The 18,976-nt window shown below is 40.1% G+C and overlaps 1 protein-coding gene across 16 annotated transcripts in view; it reads right to left on the minus strand.

Moving 5' to 3' along the window:
- LOC138755825 (intermembrane lipid transfer protein VPS13B-like) overlaps nt 1-18,976 on the minus strand; it is a 1,263,706-nt gene that overhangs the window by 907,281 nt on the left and 337,449 nt on the right. For all 16 annotated transcript variants that reach the window (XR_011352575.1, XM_069922506.1, XM_069922508.1 and 13 more), the window contains one exon: nt 16,754-16,878. Coding sequence is in view for 15 of the 16 variants with exons in the window: in XM_069922506.1 (XP_069778607.1) it covers nt 16,754-16,878 (125 nt within the window). In the remaining variant the exon portion in view is untranslated. The remainder of the gene's footprint in view (nt 1-16,753; nt 16,879-18,976) is intronic.

Genomic DNA, 18,976 nt, shown 5'->3' on the forward strand with positions numbered 1-18,976 from the left:
AATGAACCTGATCACTTCAGGAGGCAATCCATTGAGTTATTCATAATACAGCTGTTCCAGAAAGAACATAGCGAAAGGAAATAAAAGTACAACATTGAAACAGATTTATGAAGTCATCGTCTTACATTCCACAAGGAGTGCTTTAATCCCTAAGCTGGTTAACCAAAACTTGCTGCACAAACGCTTTTTGTAAACTTGTGGTGTGTGAGTGTGAGTCACACATTTTATTAGAAGGTTAACCGATGCTGTTGTCTAAATTCCCTTCAATATTTCCATTTATCTTAATGTAATAAAAAGGAAAATTATAAATGAGAGGAAAGGGTAGGGGAGTTTTCTTATTTATTCATTTGCAGGAGGTGGGCATCTCTTGAAATGCCAACTTTTATTATACACTGCTCATTCTTAATTGAGGAGAGAGGTAAAAGTCGATTAACGTTTGTGTATGTCATCACATAAGAAAGAGCTGGTAGGGAGGGATAGCATATTTCCTTCCATTAAGAACACAAATGAAATAGATGCCAGATTTTCATTCTGATTTTCTTCAATAACCTCACAGTTATGATGGAATTATAATTTGTGTCTGCATATCCCTGTTTTTTTGGTCCATTAGCAAAAACACAAAAAAAACATAACCTTCGAAGTGACAGTGTTTTTCATGAATGAATGGCTTAAATTAATTGCCAACCAGATTTGGAATCTAAAACAGTTTTGAATTTCTTCCCCTGTGATCCAGATGGGTTTTTGTCAGTCATGTGGTAGTTTCAGGATTGTTGAAACTCTTTCTGGCTTTATTCCAGGTTATTACTACAAGATGAAGTTGTAAATGTGAGCTCAATTTCAACATTTAAGACAAATTTAGACAGGTAGATGGATAGGTGTATCGAGACCTATGGTCTGGGTGCAGGTCAATGGGACTTGGCAGAATAACAGTTCAGCACAGACTAGAAGAGTTGAAGGGCCTGTTCTGTGCTGGAAGATTCAGTTGGGTATAAGCCCGCCCTCTGCTGGACATCATGATCCCCATGTCATGATGTCACCCTTCCATATTGCACCCTGTGTGTCAGTAGCCATGTTAGCCTAATAGAAGTAAAGGATGAGAAAGCATCACGTCTCCGAGTCTTAATTGTGTGAGTGCATACTCAACAGGTTCCATAATTCTATTTACCTGAATGAATTTAAATTCCACAACCACTTACAGCTCCAGCAGCCAGATTTAATCCATGGCTCAGTGCTGTCTGCGTGAAGTTTGTACATTTTCCATGACTGTGCAGGTTTCCTCCCTCATCGCAAAGATGCGCAAGTTCATTTGTTAATTGGCCATTGTACTTCGCCCTAAATCTATAGGTAAGTTGTAGAATCTTGGAGGAGTTTATGGGTATGTGGGGAAAATAAAACAAATGTGAAAATGAGTGTTTGATCTCAGTAGATTTTTAAAATCTTTTCTCCTCTGCCTGCTCCTCACTAATGATCAACACAGATGCACCTCAATGATGAGTGCTTAGCCTACTGCTCTACTCACTCCACACCCATGTGAGGCTAGGTACAATTCAAATGCTATCTGCAAATTTGCCGATGACACCATGGCTGTTGGCAGATTCACAGGCGGCAAGGAGGAAATGTGCATGGAGGAAGAGCTAGATCAGCTCACTAAGTAGTGACTCAACAACCTTGCACTCAACGTAAGCAAAACCAAGGATGCGGTTGTGGGCTTCACGAGGAAATTAGAACACGGACCAGTCCTCATCAAAGGGTCAGCAGTGGAGAGGGTCAAGAAATTCAAATTCCTGGGTATCAACATCTCTGAGGATCTGTCCAGGAGCCATCACAAAGCTTGCCAGTGGCAAAACTTTGTGGGGAGTTTAAGGAGCTTCAGTATGTCACCAAAGACTCTAAAAGACTTCTACAAGATTACCGAAGAGAGCATTCTGGATGATTACATCATTCTCTAGTATGGAGGTGCCAACACTCAGGACAAGGTAAAACTCTGGATGGTTGTTAACTCAGCCTACGACATTATGGACGCTAGCCTTCAATCAATCAAGGACATCTACAAGAGGCTGTGTCTTAAGAAAGCAGCCTCAATCCTCAAAGACCTCCACCACCCAGTTACTCTGTTAGCACTGGGCAAAATGTACAGGAATCTGAAGACGAGCCACTCAACAGCACAAGAAGAGAATCTTCCCCACTGCCATCAGATTCCTGAATGAACAATGAACCACAGACACTATCTCACTTTGCCCTTTTATTTTTCTCGCACTATTTTTATTTATTTTGAAATATGGTTTCTAGAAATGGTTGTGCTGTGATGCTGTCACAAAACAACACATTTCATGACATGCTCAAGACAATAAATTCTCATTCTGCCCTCCCACCCATATCCACCTATGACCGGTTGCCCTATCCTCCTCCCCCTGCCCCTTCTTCCCTTTTCTTCTCCCCCCGCCCCAACCTCTTATTCAGACACCTGTCTGCTTTTCGCTCATACCTTGAAAAAGGGCTCAGGCTCAAACGTTGGTGATATCCCTTCACTTCCTGTAGATGCTTCTTCAGTACATTTGTGTATAGGGCTAAATGCTTGCTGGACCTCGTATCTCCAGCGATTGAACATTTCAGATTAATTACCTTCTTGATAAAAAGTTATTAGTGACTGTTTCCTTCTCAACCACTATTGTCTGACAAGCCTTGTACGCTTTTATTTCCTATTACCAGCATTGTGTCAGTTAGTTAAGTCCTCTACATGATGAAAACTCAGGGCAATTAAGAATTTGCTTCCTGAACACTTTTGGGGGCATTTTATGGATTATTGGATGTATTTTATGGATTATTGGATGTATTTTATGGATTATTAGGTGCTGATCACGAAAATCACCTTAAAATGTAACCATTACATATCTTTTTTTAAACATATAACCTATTTTTGTGATTTCCTGTCATATTTTCAACCTGCTTCAACCATACAAAACCATGAAGTGCAAACATGTTAGTGAAAATTAATTTTCTGCATTCGCACTTGGATGTCTTCCCTACTGATCTTGGGGCAGTCAGTGACTAACGTGGTGAAAGGTTTCACCAGGGCATTACGACCATGGAAAAAGCAGCATCAGGTGTTAGGTCTGCTTTGTTCATGAATGAGTGAGACAAACACCAGGCTGAGTCGAAATCAGGGTTCTTTGTTCTTTATTACCGGATTGTAACACTTGCGACTAACCATGTTAGTCGGAGAATGCATTCTGCCGTTATCAGCAAAATGGTGATTTTTTATACCCTTGGATACGTGCTTAGAACATCATCATATCATTACTTGTCCAATGACTAAAACTGTTGCTATCCTTTCCCTGCTAGCTTCCTGCCTCTCAATCCATCAATGTCTCTCTTATCTTGTAAGTACAAGGATGCATTCACATCTTGTTACAGCCCTGCACAGGGTAACTCCTTACACATTCCCATATTGTTGGACATAGACACAAGAGAGATCACATACTGAGTACAAATGAAAATCAGCAGCAAAACATTTTTAGGTCAGTTGATCTAATGCAATGTGTCTGTGATTAAACATGCTAAATTCAATAGAAGTTCATTGAATGCTTTCCCAACTTCCAACAGTCGGGGGACCGCACAGGCTGTTGGAGACTGCCTCATGGTAATTAGGGATCAGAGCCTGGATTCGAGAGGATGTTGAGGGCAAAAAGAGCTCCCAAAAGGGCCTTGGGGACTTAAGACTTCCTGATCGTGTCAAATGTTTAGGTCTGGAGCTCTGGTTGTCGATGGATCAAACAGGAGTCTGTGTGGCTGCGGAGGCTGCGGAAGTGCTGGAGGTGAATCCACAGACATTCAGTGAATCTGAAGGGACTCTCTTTTTCTTCTCTTTGTCTCTTACTGTAAGGAACACCATTCAACTCTTACGGTGACTCTCTGTCTACCTTATAGCAGGCAGAAGGCAATATCGTGCAATATTACATGTTCTGTACTATTACATGACAATGAAGGAATTTTGAATGAACTGACGTACCTAATAATCACCTTAATATATGATATTTAAAAACACAACCAATGCACACATTCAATTAATAATTTGACATTTTGCAGAGAAGTTGTGTAATTCCCATGACCCTTTGCTTCACTGGAGCACACACGTTATTGTTATCAATGAAAAAATGGTCTTTCCACATGTAATCCAGCGTGCTTAAATGGTTTTAAGTTTAAGCACACAACAAGAATTCATATTTTGAATAAAGGCATCCCAGTGTGATTTGAAAAGCATAACCAATGCAAAAATGGGGACCAAGTCAAAGAAAGGTGATATTAGGAGAACTCATATCAAATTTACTGTCAAAACACTGGTTCAAGACACACTTCAGCACATAATTTCAACTGAATTTCCAAATGAGGTAATTATCCTCAGACCTACCTTTAATTGCTAATCTAATTTACCCCCTCCATAAATCTTCGTCCGCGAAGCCAAGCCAAAGATACAATGTGACCAGAAGACAAAGATCATACATTCTTTCCTTCTCAATCATTTGCATCAAATCCCAACAAAGGAAAAGAAAATGTGGGAAGCACCTTGGAGGAGAAGTTACCATTTCAGTTCAGTGCTATCTTCAGAACCCCAAAATCGGCAGTGACTGCTTTAATTTCTGGGTAATTCGAGCATTTGCAATTTATTGTGTTTCAATCACCCTCCATGAATTTTTAATATTAATAGACTGAAAGATGGGATTATGTAAACTATATTTATCTACCTTCAGCATTGCATGTGTTGTTAAAGTTAGATTTTGAACCACAATATTACATCAATAATTTTTTTTAAAAACATAAGAACAGGCTTTTCAATCCCATGAACCCATGCAGCCCCGAATGCAATAATTAACCTACAACCCCTGTGTACTTTGGTGGGAGGAATCCAGAGCACATGGAGGGATCCCACACAGACACAGGGAAAATGTATTCCTTACAGACAGCAGCAGATTGATACACTAACCATGCTAGATATATACTTTATCAGTCAACCACACCAGACAAGGAAGGCCACTCTTGAAAGATGTGGTTGGGACTTTACAATGAAGCAGCTTTCACCGACATTTTTCTGATGCCAACCTACAAATTTACAGATCTGTGGCATTTCTTTTCAGAAATTCAAGGACTGACTTTGAACATGGAGGCTCTGGACTGTTCATTTATGAGCTAAGTTTGACCAGCCATGATCTTTCCTCTTTTATAAAGGGAAGACTTGGAATGGAAGGAAACAAAAGTTCCCAATATAAGGAATACATGGGAAAAATTGGATCCCATTAAGCTGCATACATACATACCCACCAAAAAAAAGGTTTGCCAAAAGAAAAATATCGAAATTACCATGGTTTGGACATTTCCTGGTGTGAAGTTTCCAAGGCAGATTATGTGGTTATGAGGAGGGAAAATGCTAACAGAGCTTTCGTTCTGAGTGCTATTTTTTTTAGCAGGGTTTCTAATTCATCTTTAAAAACTGAGATTGTGTTTTAACACCAGCTGCACGGCAGAAAATCACTTTCTTTTCAACACGAAGCCTCAGAATCAAGAAATCTATTGCCAAAATCAGATCTTGCTGTCAGCAAGAAATGTTCCATGACCCACAATGGTTTTTAAAAGTACAGTGCTTGGGGGTGGGGGTGGGGAGGGGGGGGAAACAAGATTGACTGTAGCTAGGAGGTCAGGCAGAGGTCATTACAAGAGAAATTGTGGGAGGAGGATTGTGCACATCAGAGACAAATCCAACATCACAAAACGGCCTAGGTTCAGAAGCATTGAGAGTGCAGAAGGGTTGACCACGGGAGGTGATTGTCTGCCAACTTGTTGTTCTCATAGGACATACACCAATGCCAAGAGTGCAGCAAAGTCCCTGCCCATTCTGGCCTCCTTTCTTCTATTGAAAATGACACATAAATAGAGAATCCTGCATATTATTCCCAGGAAAGAATTTAATGTCTGGTGTGCTCAAGAAAAGCAGGATCATTGCCCACTTTTTTCAAGGTCAGAAATGAGGGTAGGAGATAGAGTTTCTGGAAGGTTCGATTCCTGATTGAAACCTCTGGACATTTAAATTTCTCATTCAATCCATATGCAGCCATTGTGGGAAAGTGAAATAAATGTGATGAAGATCAGGCATAAAATTAATTTCCTTTTCCTTAGATTCCCTTGTACCAAATCTACGACAGTAAATAAACTAGCAGATATTTAAAGAAACATTTCAGAATTCTCATTGATTAGGCTTTCTATTAAGAAATAAAAACTTCATAGGAGTGATCTATCCAAGACTAAAATAGTTAAGTATGGCATTGGATTGAAAGAAAATCCTTAAAAAGTCATGAAGAATAGCAATAGATCATTGGATTGAAAAAATTAAGGAAACTGGTAAATGAAGACTTAGAAACGATGAAACAGAATACGAGAAGAACTGGAAATAAGTAGATTACAAAGACTTTGAGAAGTATGTAAAATGGAAGAGAGCAGGAAATGTCAACAACTGGTCTCTTTGAAGACAAGAAATGGGAAATTAATAATGAGGAAGAAAAAAACAGTAGAAACATTAAACGTAAATTCAACATGCTGGATCTGTCTTCACAGCAGAAAGCATTAAAGCATACCAAAAATAGAACAAAACCTGGGGGCAATAAAGAGCAAGGAACTTAAAGCAGTTAATATTACTGGCGAACAACTACTAGGCACACTAATGGAAATAAAGCCTGATGAAACCCCTATGCCTGGTGGTCAGGGTTCAAGAGTTTTTAAGGAGGTGATTACAGAGACAGCAGGTTGATTAGTAATGACCTTGCATACTTTCTAAATTTGGTGTAGGTTCCAACCGATTGGAAAACTACAATTTGAAATTAAATAATCGAAGAAAGGAAGTTGAGGGAAAAATAAGGATTAGACATCTTTTGGGCATAAAACTAAATTGCAATCCCATCGCACCATAACCAATCAAACCCAACTCACTTTGAGCATTTAGAAGTAGAAATTCTGCCTGGCCATCAGGAAAAAGAATCTTAGGGTTGTATGTGATGTCATGTATGTACTCTGAACGTTGAAAAATCTGAACGTTGATTTTTCTGAGACGCAAATTGACCCTGAGGCATTTGCAGAATTTCAATATCAGATACTTGGTGCTCAGGGATGAGTAATTGAAAGATATTCCAGCATGAAATTGGCACATCAGGAGTATAATGCAATATTCTTAACTTGCCTGAATGTGTAGAACTTCATCAGCACTCATGAAGCATTCCAGCACCATTTGTTGCATTGACATCATCATTCTCTTCCCCACAGGTAGACTGTGGCAGCAGTGTTTATCATTTTCAAATGTATTCAAATTACTTTGATGGCACTTCTCAAGCACAAAACTTTTACCACCAAAAAGATAAGGGCGACAAGTGAATGCGAAATCCATTTTGCGAGGCCAAATTGGGAGAACTGTGTACAGGTTTGGTCATCAGACTACAGGACTGACATAAATGAGTTTGAAAGAGTGCCGAGAAGATATACAGAAGTTACTGGGACTTGAGGAATTAAATTACAGGGAAAGGATAAACAGGTTTGGACTTTATTCACTGGAACATAGAAGAATGAGATGAGATTTGATAGAGGTGTACAAAATTATGAGGGGGAGAGCTCGAGTACATGGAAGCAGGCTTTTTCCATTGAGGTTAGGTGAGACAAGAACAAGATAACAAGGGTTAACAGAGAAAGGAGAAAAGTTTAAAGGTAACATTATGGAGAAACTTCTTTATGAAGCTGAAGAGGTGAATATGAGCATTTTAACATTTAAGAAAAAATTGGACAGTTACATGGATGGGAGGGGTATGGAGAGTTTAGGTCCAACTGGGTCTCAGCAGAATCATGGTTTAGAACAGAATAGATGGGCTGAAGGGGCAGTTTCTGTGCTGCAGTGTTCTATGGTCTACAGTCTTCCCTCCAAACCACATACTATTCTGTTGTAAAGAATATCGTTGTTCGTGCATGGTTGCCAAGTCTAAATTTTCAAACTCCCTTTCATCAGTAATGTGGAAGGAACCACACCTGAAGGCCTGCAGTTGTGTAAACTGCACACCACCTTCTCAGGGAGGTGTTGGGATGCACGATACATGCAGGTCTTGCCAGTGAACACAACCCAAAAAATATAATCTTAGTCTCATCTATTTTTTTTTCTTTTTTTTTAATATTTTTTTTCCACCCACCCCTTCAGCCCCAGTCCCTCTCCCTCCCTCAATCTTAGTCTCATCTGTTTTATTTATTTTTCTTTGGTGAAGTTTCATGCTCCTATAAAGCATTTTAAGGACCCGTTACTGCTTTAGCCAGGGTGGCACGGTGAACGTAGCGGTTAGCTACAATGCTGTTACAGCACCAGCCATCGGGACTGGGTTCAAATCCCGTGCCGTCTGCGTTCAAAACGTACCAGGGTTGTAGGTCAATTGGGTGGCAAGAGCTCGTGGGCTGAAAGGACCTGTTACTGTGCTGTGTATTGACAATTTTGTAAAATGTAAAATTTACATTTGAAGTCAAAGGCATTAGACTTCTATGTAATTTGATTTCAGAGATAATCAAAGGGTAAATATTGACTTTGATGCAGGAAGAACTCCCTTGTGCCTCCTGAATATTGTGAGACAGTAAGTGTTAGCTTAACTTAATATCTTGCCCCATGTATGCAGGCAGTACATGGCACTTGGCTCAATAGGCATGTCCTTTGACAGCAACAAAACAAGTACCGCCGCAGGAAAGAAAATATTTTACCCATGAACCTATTGTATGCAAAACAATGCCAGAGTTGAAAGAACGAGAGGAAGGGGCAAAGGAAGAAATCAGGCAAAGATATGTAAGAAACCAAGGGTGAGAAACACTCCAACATTTAATCATCCTGGTCTTAACAGCTCCAGCAAGACTTCACCCAAAATTACAAAGCCAACTACAATTTCATTTGCCACTAAAAACTGTTACAAGCTATGGTGATATAAAGCAGGAGAGCTATTTCCCATGTTTTCAAAAATAAAATAATTTTCAAGCCATAATCTGGAATACCTTTTTAAGCTAAGTTACATTCCAATTCGACCCCTTGCCTTCAATTACATACACCTTCTGCCAAAATTGGAAATAAATACGTTCATTCCAGAATTCAATGTTATTTTAATCTAATATTTACAGACCAGTTAAGATTGAACAATAAATTATGTTGAGAGCAAAAATATTATACAGGAAAATATCCACAGGAAACTGCATATAAAATGAACAAACCTATGTTTATATCGAGTCTTTCATGCTTTCACAGTCCCAAAGGAGTCAATACCTGATGAAGAATGCATTAAGTGGAGACGGCTGTTATGTTGGGAAATGAGACAGAAAACTTCCATTGTGCAAAGTCACACAGAAAGGTATGAGAAAAGGGCGATGTGAATTGTTTCGGTCATGTTTGCTAACAAATGCATTTTGGTCAGGATGCCAGAAGATCTCTGCCAATTTTCAAAAATTTTCTTGGGATTTTTCACATCCTTCTCAAAGGACCGTTTCATTTCTCTTCTTGAAATGGACTTCCCAGCAATGTATTATGAAACTTCAACCTAGTTTTCACCCACAGTTGTTGAGAGTTCGCTCACTGAGCCATCACTGACAATGTTGTACTGCACAATAAATTTCTGAAAACAATGTTGTAGTCATGGACAACAGGCTGCTTTTCACTGGTTACAGCTCAGCTTTCAACATCATCATCCCCTCAGTTCTGGTCAGCTAATTTCAAGACCTGGGAATCTGCACCTCCCTCTGCAACTGGATCCTTGACTTGCTCATCGGAAGACCACAGTCATCGCAGAACGGTAACAATGTCTCCTCCTCATCGTCAATCACAGGCTGCTGTTCATTGACTTCAGTTCGGCATTTAATACAATCATTCCCCAGAGGCTGGTGGAGAAGCTGTCCTCGCTGGGACTCAACACCCACCTCTGCAATTGGATCCTAGACTTCCTAACGGAAAGACCACAGTCTGTTTGGGTCAGTAGCAAAATGTTGAGCACCATCTCGCTGTTTGATCAGCCCTCTCCTGTTCGTGCTACTGACCCACGACTGCATTGTTAGTTCCAGCTCCAACAGTGTCATCGAGTTTGCAGGTGACACAAAAGAAGTCGGCCTCATTACCACAACAATGAGTCAAAAACTACAGAGAAAAGGTGGAAAATCTTGTCAAATGGTGCAAGAGTAACAACCTGAGCCTCAGCGTTGACAAGACGAAGGAGATGATCATGGACTTCAGGAGAACCAGGAACAATCACCCTCCACTGCACATCAACAACTCTCTAGTGGAGAGAGTGGAGAACACCAAGTTCCTTGGAGTTCACTTAATGAGTGACCTATTGTGGACACTCAACATCTCCTCACTTGTCAGGAAGGCGCAACAGTGACTGAACTTCCTGAGGAAGAATGAAGGCTACTGGCCACCATTATGTCAACCTTATATAGGAGCTCTATCAAGAGCATCACAGTGTGGTACAGTTGCTGCAGAGAAACAGGATCATAAGAATGGCAGATCTACTGGACTGTTGTCTGTAGAGGGTGCACAAAATCATTGAGGACCCCTTCCACCCTGCATACAGCGTGGAGTCAGCAGTGGAGAGGGTAGAGATCTTTAATTCCTGGGTGTCAACATCTTTGAAGACTTATCTCAGGGCCAACATGTTGACGTGATATGAAGAAGGCTCGCCGGCGGGTATATTTTTGTTTGGAATTTGAGAAGATTGGTTATGTCTCTTGCAAATTTCTACAGGTGTTCCATGGAGAACATTCTGACTGGTTACATGACTATCTGGTTTGAAGGTCCCAATGCACAGAACAGGAACAGGCTAGAGGGTTATATACATGGCTAGTGCCATCATGGACATTAGTCCGTTTCATTGAGGACATCTTTAAGAAGCAGCCTCCTTCATCAAGGGCCCCAGCACTCAAGCCGTGCCCTTTTCTCACTTTTACCAGAAGGAAGGAGGTACAGGAGCCTGTACCTTCAACCATCAGATTTCTCCACTTCCGCACTAATTATTTATTTTATTTTAAATCATGAATTTACAGAATTGAAATTTGTAGCAATTTTTGCACCTGTAATGTACAATACTGCTGATGCAAAATAACCAATTTTATGACAATAAACCCGATTCTGATAATAGGTAAAGTCACTGTCTCCTGACTTCGACCTGTTGCCTGACCTGCTCCTTAAAGCAGTTTTCTGTGCATTTAAGAGACTCTTAAGACAGGGACATGGATGAAAGAAAAATAGTGGGGTATGAGGTTTAGCTTTTCTTTTGACCAGGTATATATATGTCGGCACAACATCACGGGCTGAAAGGTCTGTTCTCCGTCGCAATGTTCTATGTCCTATGCTTATATAAAACTTCCAAATGATTACACAAGCTAATAATATTGTCATAATTCCTGTGTTCAGATATTTGTACGAAAATATAATCACACCATTTTCTCAAGCCAAGGTAAATTTCACACTACCTTGAGTGATATCACATTGTGGAGGCAGACAATATTTGAGCTCTTGTCTAAACTATAAATCTTAAACCAATGTAATCTTTGGTCAGGCGAGAGGTCTCATTTTCAGCGACTTAACACGTCAATCTTTGAACACTTTAAATACAATCTCAATGTGCATCACGTGGTCAAGGTACATCAGGGGAAAATAGAAGAAGCATAAGTCCAAAGCAGCGTACATTGCCATTTCTGCCTGGTCAAACAACTTACAGTATGAATTTCATTTGTATCTCTAAGAAAAGAAAATCTAAACAAATTCAATTTATTTCCTTCAGGTTTTCTTGAATTTACGTTGTAACAGAAAGGCTCCATCACAACTCATACAAATGAGCCATGAGGTGCTGAACGTGACTTCATTCTTCTAAAGGTACCTGCTTTTTCAGCCCTCCTTGTTCATCTGTATAGTTCATCAAACAAGGCGAGCTTCCAGACATGAAATACTGGTAATCTTTTCACAGTCAACTTTTCATTATCTTGACACTATCAAGATCACGTGCAAGACAAATTTTCAAGGCTCAAATGAAAACAGGTGCAGAAAAGAGTATCCTTCTAAGTCTTTCAATCATCTGTTTTTGTGGAAAAAGGGTGACTTTATCTATGAACTGCAATAATCCGCAAGTTGACAAGAGACTTCTTGCAGGGTATTATTTTTCACATTATATCATTAAGTTTGTTTCAATTCATCAATTTAGTTTAAGAATGCCAATTGTACAACAAAAATCTGGGGAATAAATTTAGAACAACTAAGACACCACGACTGGGTTACAAACCCAGCTATTCTGCTCTCAAATGGAATCGAAATTACATCAAAGAACAAGGCTGCGCAGCCCACTTTGTCCAAACCATAACAAAGACTACTATCTCGATGCAAAGGAACATCGTGACCGACGACCCCTTCAGCTTGAAATCAAAACAAAACTTAAATCTGAAATAAAATAGAAAATGTTGGAAAACTCAACAGGTCATGCAGCATCTGTGGAAAGAGAAGACCCTTCATTCATCTCAATTAGGTCAAGCGAAAATACATCATAACTACAGAATGGCGTTTGTGTGCCATAACTCTAAATACAACTGCACATGAAGCAACAATATTTTGATGCACAATCAATAATCTGCCAAACCTCCTGTCAAACACATCAAATATAACATGAAGAAGTCCAAGAGTATACATGACTTTCCAAAGATGAACTCAAACACTTTCAAATCATGAAAAAATCTTTGCAAGAATAATCTTTGCAGCTGATGTTGAACTAATGCACACCCTCAATTAACGTTAATGAGAACAGACAACATTAATGGACGAGATCGAAATGTTTAATCAGTTAAATGTAACAGAAATATTATTTTGAAAGGTATCGTGTAGCATCGTATTAAAGTGTTCTTAAAACTCCATCTGATATTTGATTTTAAAATGTAACAAGTCACAGCATTGACTTAACCAGACACTACAGGTATACCCTCTGCTAAAAGTTGCCTCCCCTCACTTATTACTTCTTGTCCATGGGAATATGCTCTTCCCCTACCCATCCTCTTCACCACCACCCCCCCCCCCCCACAACCATTTTGTTCAGGCACCTGCCTACATTTTGCTCATATCTTGATGAAGGGAGCAAAACCTAAACATTGGTTCTGGATCTTTATCTTTGCTCTATAAAGTACGTTGTTTTGACCTGCTGAGTTTCCCCAGCGTTCTGTTTTTACTTCAATCACGGAGTCTGCAGACTTTCAAGTATTACTCCTTCCTAAATCACCATTTGTTCACATATTTTCCAATCTAACTATTGGAGAAACACAACCATTAGTTCACACATGGGGATTCAGGGCAGAGTAAGCGAGCATTTTGAATCCATCATATTTCAGATGTCATAACTTTGTTGCAGACAAAAAAAAATGTCAAGTTATAAAGACAGATTGCCAATAATTTATTGCTCCTGTCAATAAAAAGCACTACTCGCTTAATTAATGTGGAAACCTTTGGCATTATGGTCACATTCCAGCCTGAGTCAGAGTTTTTGAATCCACCCACAACAATTAGCTCTGACTCCAGTTCAGTCCTGGTTCTGAATTCAAGGCTAACTTCCAGTGGGATTCTTCAGTTTGATGGAATTGTGTGCTGGTGTCAGTCAAAGGAGGTGAATTGTTAATCATCTTGTAATTCCTTTACCGATTTTAATATCTTCAAGTCAAGTATACAAGGATATGAGAACAATCAGTCTGCAGCAATGAGATCTTACAGTCATTCAGAGAGGTCAGAAACATACAGCTGCACCTCAGCAACAATACACTTTATTGCATTACATGGCAGGCTGCTTTTGTTCTTATAAAACAGCACATTTTCTGTTTTACCATGACCGACACTGCTGGACATTTACTAGTAAACATCTAAACCTGTACGGCTTTTCATGTACAATGGATGCTTCACTGAAGAACTTGGAGTTTTGGGAAACCAAGATTTCACAGGAAAACAATTTTCAAAGCATTACAGATGGCTAAATGGGTAAAATTATCTGTGATACTGAGCCAGACAGTCAGGAAGTCTCCTGAGGTCAATTTGAACAACATTAGTTACGCTCAGTCGTATTGGAAATCAGGGACTCACAAGCAAATTCATGATTACTGGATCATTGCTTTGACTCTCTATTGCTCTCCAGTCATAGTATATGCACATAGAGAAAACCAATCTCTCTACCAAGCACGGAGTAGTTTAGCTCTGAGATTTGATCACTAAAAGTTCAGCAATTTAAACAAATTAATTAGTCAAGATGACTCATATTCATATTAATTTCATACAAGTTGAATTTCTTTCATCCTCCTTTCACTTCCACAGCACTGTCAAAAAAAATTGTGGTGGAAAGTGTGCTGACTGGCTGCACCAATGCCCATAAGCATAAAGCTCTGCAAAAGGTAGTGAACACAGCCCAGGGCATCACAAGTAAAACTCTCCCACCATCAAGAACACCTATGAGAATGCTGCCATTGGAGAGGAGCAGCGATCATCAAGGATCCACACAACCCAGCACACGCTCTGTCCTCATTGCTCCTGTCAGGAGAGAGGTATAGGTGCCATAAGATTCGTACCACCAGGTTCAGGAACAGCTGCTACCCCTTCACCATCAGACTCCAACAACAAACTCAATCAGGGACTCTTTAAGGACTCTTGCATTTAATTGTTTTTTTTTCTCTGAATCATACAGCTTATTTACATTTCTTTATTTGCTTCCATGTGTACAATGTCTACAGTTATTTTTTGCGCTATCAATAATGGTAATTCTGCCTTGCTCGCAGGAAAAAGTATCTCAGGTGTTGTATATAGCCGTTTTCAGGTGGCCAGAATACCCCGATGCAAAGCACATATTCTACCCGAATGCGGCTGTCGGGAAGCCACCTGAAAGCACAAAACCCGGCCCCGAGGAGTACTCACCCAACCCTCCTCGGAGAGGTATAATCTCTGCATCTGAGCAGTCCCCCGAGGCACCTGAAAGCAGCAGTCTAAAAGGTGCAGCTGGGGGCAGACTGATGTCAATCAGCCGGCGAACCAACTCCCTGCGCCTGACAACGCCCCCACCCCCCGCTGCCTGACAGCCCCTTCCCCACACTCAGACAACCCCCTTCCCCGCTGCCTCAGAGACCCCCCTCCCCACTGCCCCTGCACCCCGGCGCGAAACGTCGGGCCCTGCACCAGTCGCCCCTGCCTTGACGTCCCCTGCTAGCCGCCCCTGCCCCAACATCCTGCACCGGCCGCCCCTGCCCCTGACAGCAGGCGGAACTACGGCCACAGTCGACAGGAGTCAACATTCACTCCAAGGCGCCTCTCCTGCAGCTGGCCCTTTCAGGTGCCAGAACAGTGCCTTCAGCGCTGCCACCTGAACGTCCATTCGAACATACCCACAGCCGCTTCCGCAGGCGCATTCTCGGAGCGAATGCACCTGAAAGTGGCTTGTTATGACATATATGTTCTCTGACAATAAATCTGAAATCTAAAATTCTGAATCTGAAAACTGAAGCAGTGAATAATCTGAAATAGGCAATGGAAGAAAATAGACAACTCCTTCAGATGCCAGCATGTCATCACCAGTGTTTATACAAGCGAGCCACAAAATCAGATAAAATGTTCAAAAGCAGAGTAATTAAAACAGGTCAGAATGAGCTGTTATAGATTGACAAGTTGGGAATTAAAACACAGGAAATCTCTCCTGAGCAACAACTTTCATTTATATATTGCCTGTACCATGGGAAAATATCAAGATCTCACTCTATAAAAAGAATGAATATATGATACTAAAATATTAATCAATATTCTAATAATGAAAAGAGATTCAAGATATGTTTATACAAGTATCTCAGTGTTTATATATATATTCTATATACAGTAAAAAGCCCTGGTATCCAGCACCTTTGGCGATTGGTAGATGGTAGTTAAGTGAATTTTCCGGTTGCTTGAGATTACATGTGCCATGATTGGCACACTAACCACTAGGGGGTGCCAATTTTCAACTTTCGTATTTTTTACCTATTTATTTTCTGCGGTTTTTCTTCCCGATTGCTTGAATTCCAGATTATGGGTATTTTATAGCACAATTTATCGATTAACAAAGTCACAGTAATTTAATTTTAAATTCAAAATGATAAATACAGGTTGTTCTTGAGACCTGGCCATTGCCGAACTATAGAAAATGCCGGAAAACAGAAATTTACCCCAAAGGGAAACCCCCATGTCTAAACATATCGAAGTTCGAACAAAGCTTAAAGCAGGAACTAATACTGTGAGGCCGCACGGTTAGCGTAGCGGTTCGCGCAACATCTTTATAACAACAGCTGTCGTTAAAGGTGCTTGCACTAACAGCAGATTCAAATGGACCATGGCAGTTGCCGGACCACAGAGCACTGGATAAGAGAGGTACAACTTGTATTAAAAATATAGCTTTGTTCAAATGTGACCTTTTGATTGTACAGAGGTTAAATGATTCATGGCCAGCAGGGTTAGTGCCAGCATCGTATAATGTTCAAATCCATTCAAAGGAGTTGGTATGTCCTCCCCACGTCAGTGTGGGTTTCCTCCGAGTGCTCCACTTCAGAAAATGTACCAGGGGTTGTAGGTCAATTGGGTGTATTGGGCAGCACGGACTCATGGGCCAAAAGGGCCTGTTAAATGCTGTATGTCTGTATGTCTATGTATCTATGTATATCTGATGCATTCTTAACTCACCAATATGATGGAAGTTGAAGGAATTTGCCATAAAAAGCTGTACTGAAAGATGGAATGACCGGGGCAGGAGAACAGAATGATCCTTCAGTATCCAAAGAGGTCAGGCCTGCCTGGAAACCAAATATCTGCAATAACAAATCAGAGAGGATCAAAAACTCCACAACAAGAAAAGGTTTAATGAAGACAGGATGAAACATGTCAACTTCAATTTTCCTTACAATGAACACATACTGAACACTTGTCCCTATCACTGTATCATCAGCGAGACTAATTTCTCCAAGTCATGACCTTTTAAACATTGAAAAGGGTCCTTTCACATATTTATCCTGCTATTAATTGAAAATGTAATTGTTTTGATAATCGTATAATCTGTTACTTCAGATAAATCCAGTTGGAAGGATATAACTTTGCCCAAGCTCTCCATCTTTAGCATCTTGTGAAACAAGGTGGTATTTTGCCGAGAGTCCAAAATAAATTTGTGAACACTTACTTTTGCCTAAACAGGATATCAAGGTACATTTTCAGGATCGTCTTTTACCACTTGTCCACACAGCAATCATTAACACTCACTTAATAAAACTTCTGAAAAAAACTATTTCAGATTTTTGCCTTAATTACCAGCAATATTATGGTTGCTAACTCAGTGGCATCATTTTCACAATAAACATTAGACATAAAGAGATTAAAGTGTTAATTGAAAGTTCAGAATTTCTGCTTCGCTTTGATTTCTATTTTCATTGAAGTAAATTTGTGAAATTGTGCACACAAGGTTCAGTTTCAAAATACGAGCTCAGAAAACAAACCACGTTGGATGTTTTATCTGAGAAATAGCAATTAAGATGTGTTCAAGACATTCCATTTAGACTTTCGCAAGTTGTATTTTCAATGCTTCAAACTTCAGCTGGTGCTCATTAAATAATGTAATAATTGAAATGTCACTTTACTGTAAAAGATCAGGTTTCACCAGTGGCAAAAGGAACCTTCAAAGAATTTTTCAAAAGAATGTGAACAACTTAAAGTAAAAAAGGACATTCTTGTAGCTTGAGTGTTAAAACCACCAATTTGCTCAAATGAACAGAGGAACTGTGTCAGAAGAGAATAAGTTATGCTAAACAATTACAACATTTGCTGAACTGTCCAAAATCAATGTCACTTATGACTAAATATTTTTGGCAAATACCAATAACATTTTCATAACATTCTACAAGCTTGGATTTGAACTCTGAATATTTTCTGGCTACAGCAAATTATCAGATGCCAGGGCATCGAGAAAACCCAACAAGATTTTCTCAACAAAATAAAATGCGAAGAACTACAGCAATTTGACAATTTAGAATAACTTTCTGAATGCATCGAGAACATGAAAAAGTGCTTTGAGAGGTTGGCTGTGGAGCAGATGAATTCCTGTCTTAGGAAGCACATCCACCCACTTCAATTCGCCTCTTGTCACCACAGGTTGACAGTAGAGGCCCTCTTGCTGGCCATCCACTCTGTGTTCGATCCCCCAGAGCACAAGAACACCCACATCAGGCTGTGGTTCACTTCAATACCATTATAATCAGCAAAGCGTGTGACCAAACTCAAGGATTTGGGACTCTGTTCCTCCCTCTGCAACTGGATTTTTGACTTGCCATCAGCGTACCTCAGTCAGTGAGGATCAGCAACATCACCTTCTCCTCACGGACGATCAACACGGGGGCACTAATGCCTGTACCTTCCAGGAGGTTCAAGGAGATTTGTTGTCTCACTATATGCTCCATCAAACTTAAACTTGTGTACTGTGAGAAGAATACTCCATCACAGCCTAGTTTGGAAATTTAACTGCCCAGGAAGGAAGCAGAAGGTAGCAAAGTCTCTGACCTCCTATCCATTGAAGAGATTTCATGAGCTGCTTTCTCAAGAAGGTGGCCAACATCATAAATGACCATTCATTGGGTATATTTAAAGCAGAGGTTGATAGGTTCTGGATGAGGTAGGACATCAAAGATGAAGGCAGGACAATGGGTTAAAAAATAAATATATATATAAACAACAATTTGAATAGAGGTGCAGACTCGAATGGCTGAATGGTCTAATTCTGTTCCTATGGTCGATTCTAAGGCTTACAGTTGGAGCTAGCAGACATACAATAATTCAAGTGCCACATCAGACGCAATATCACTGGCTCTCCACTCAGCTCTGGATCGCCTCGAAAACAGCAACTCATACATACGGTGGCTCTTA

The sequence above is a fragment of the Narcine bancroftii genome, chromosome 2 (genome assembly GCF_036971445.1).
Source record: "Narcine bancroftii isolate sNarBan1 chromosome 2, sNarBan1.hap1, whole genome shotgun sequence".
NCBI classification, from domain to species: domain Eukaryota; kingdom Metazoa; phylum Chordata; class Chondrichthyes; order Torpediniformes; family Narcinidae; genus Narcine; species Narcine bancroftii.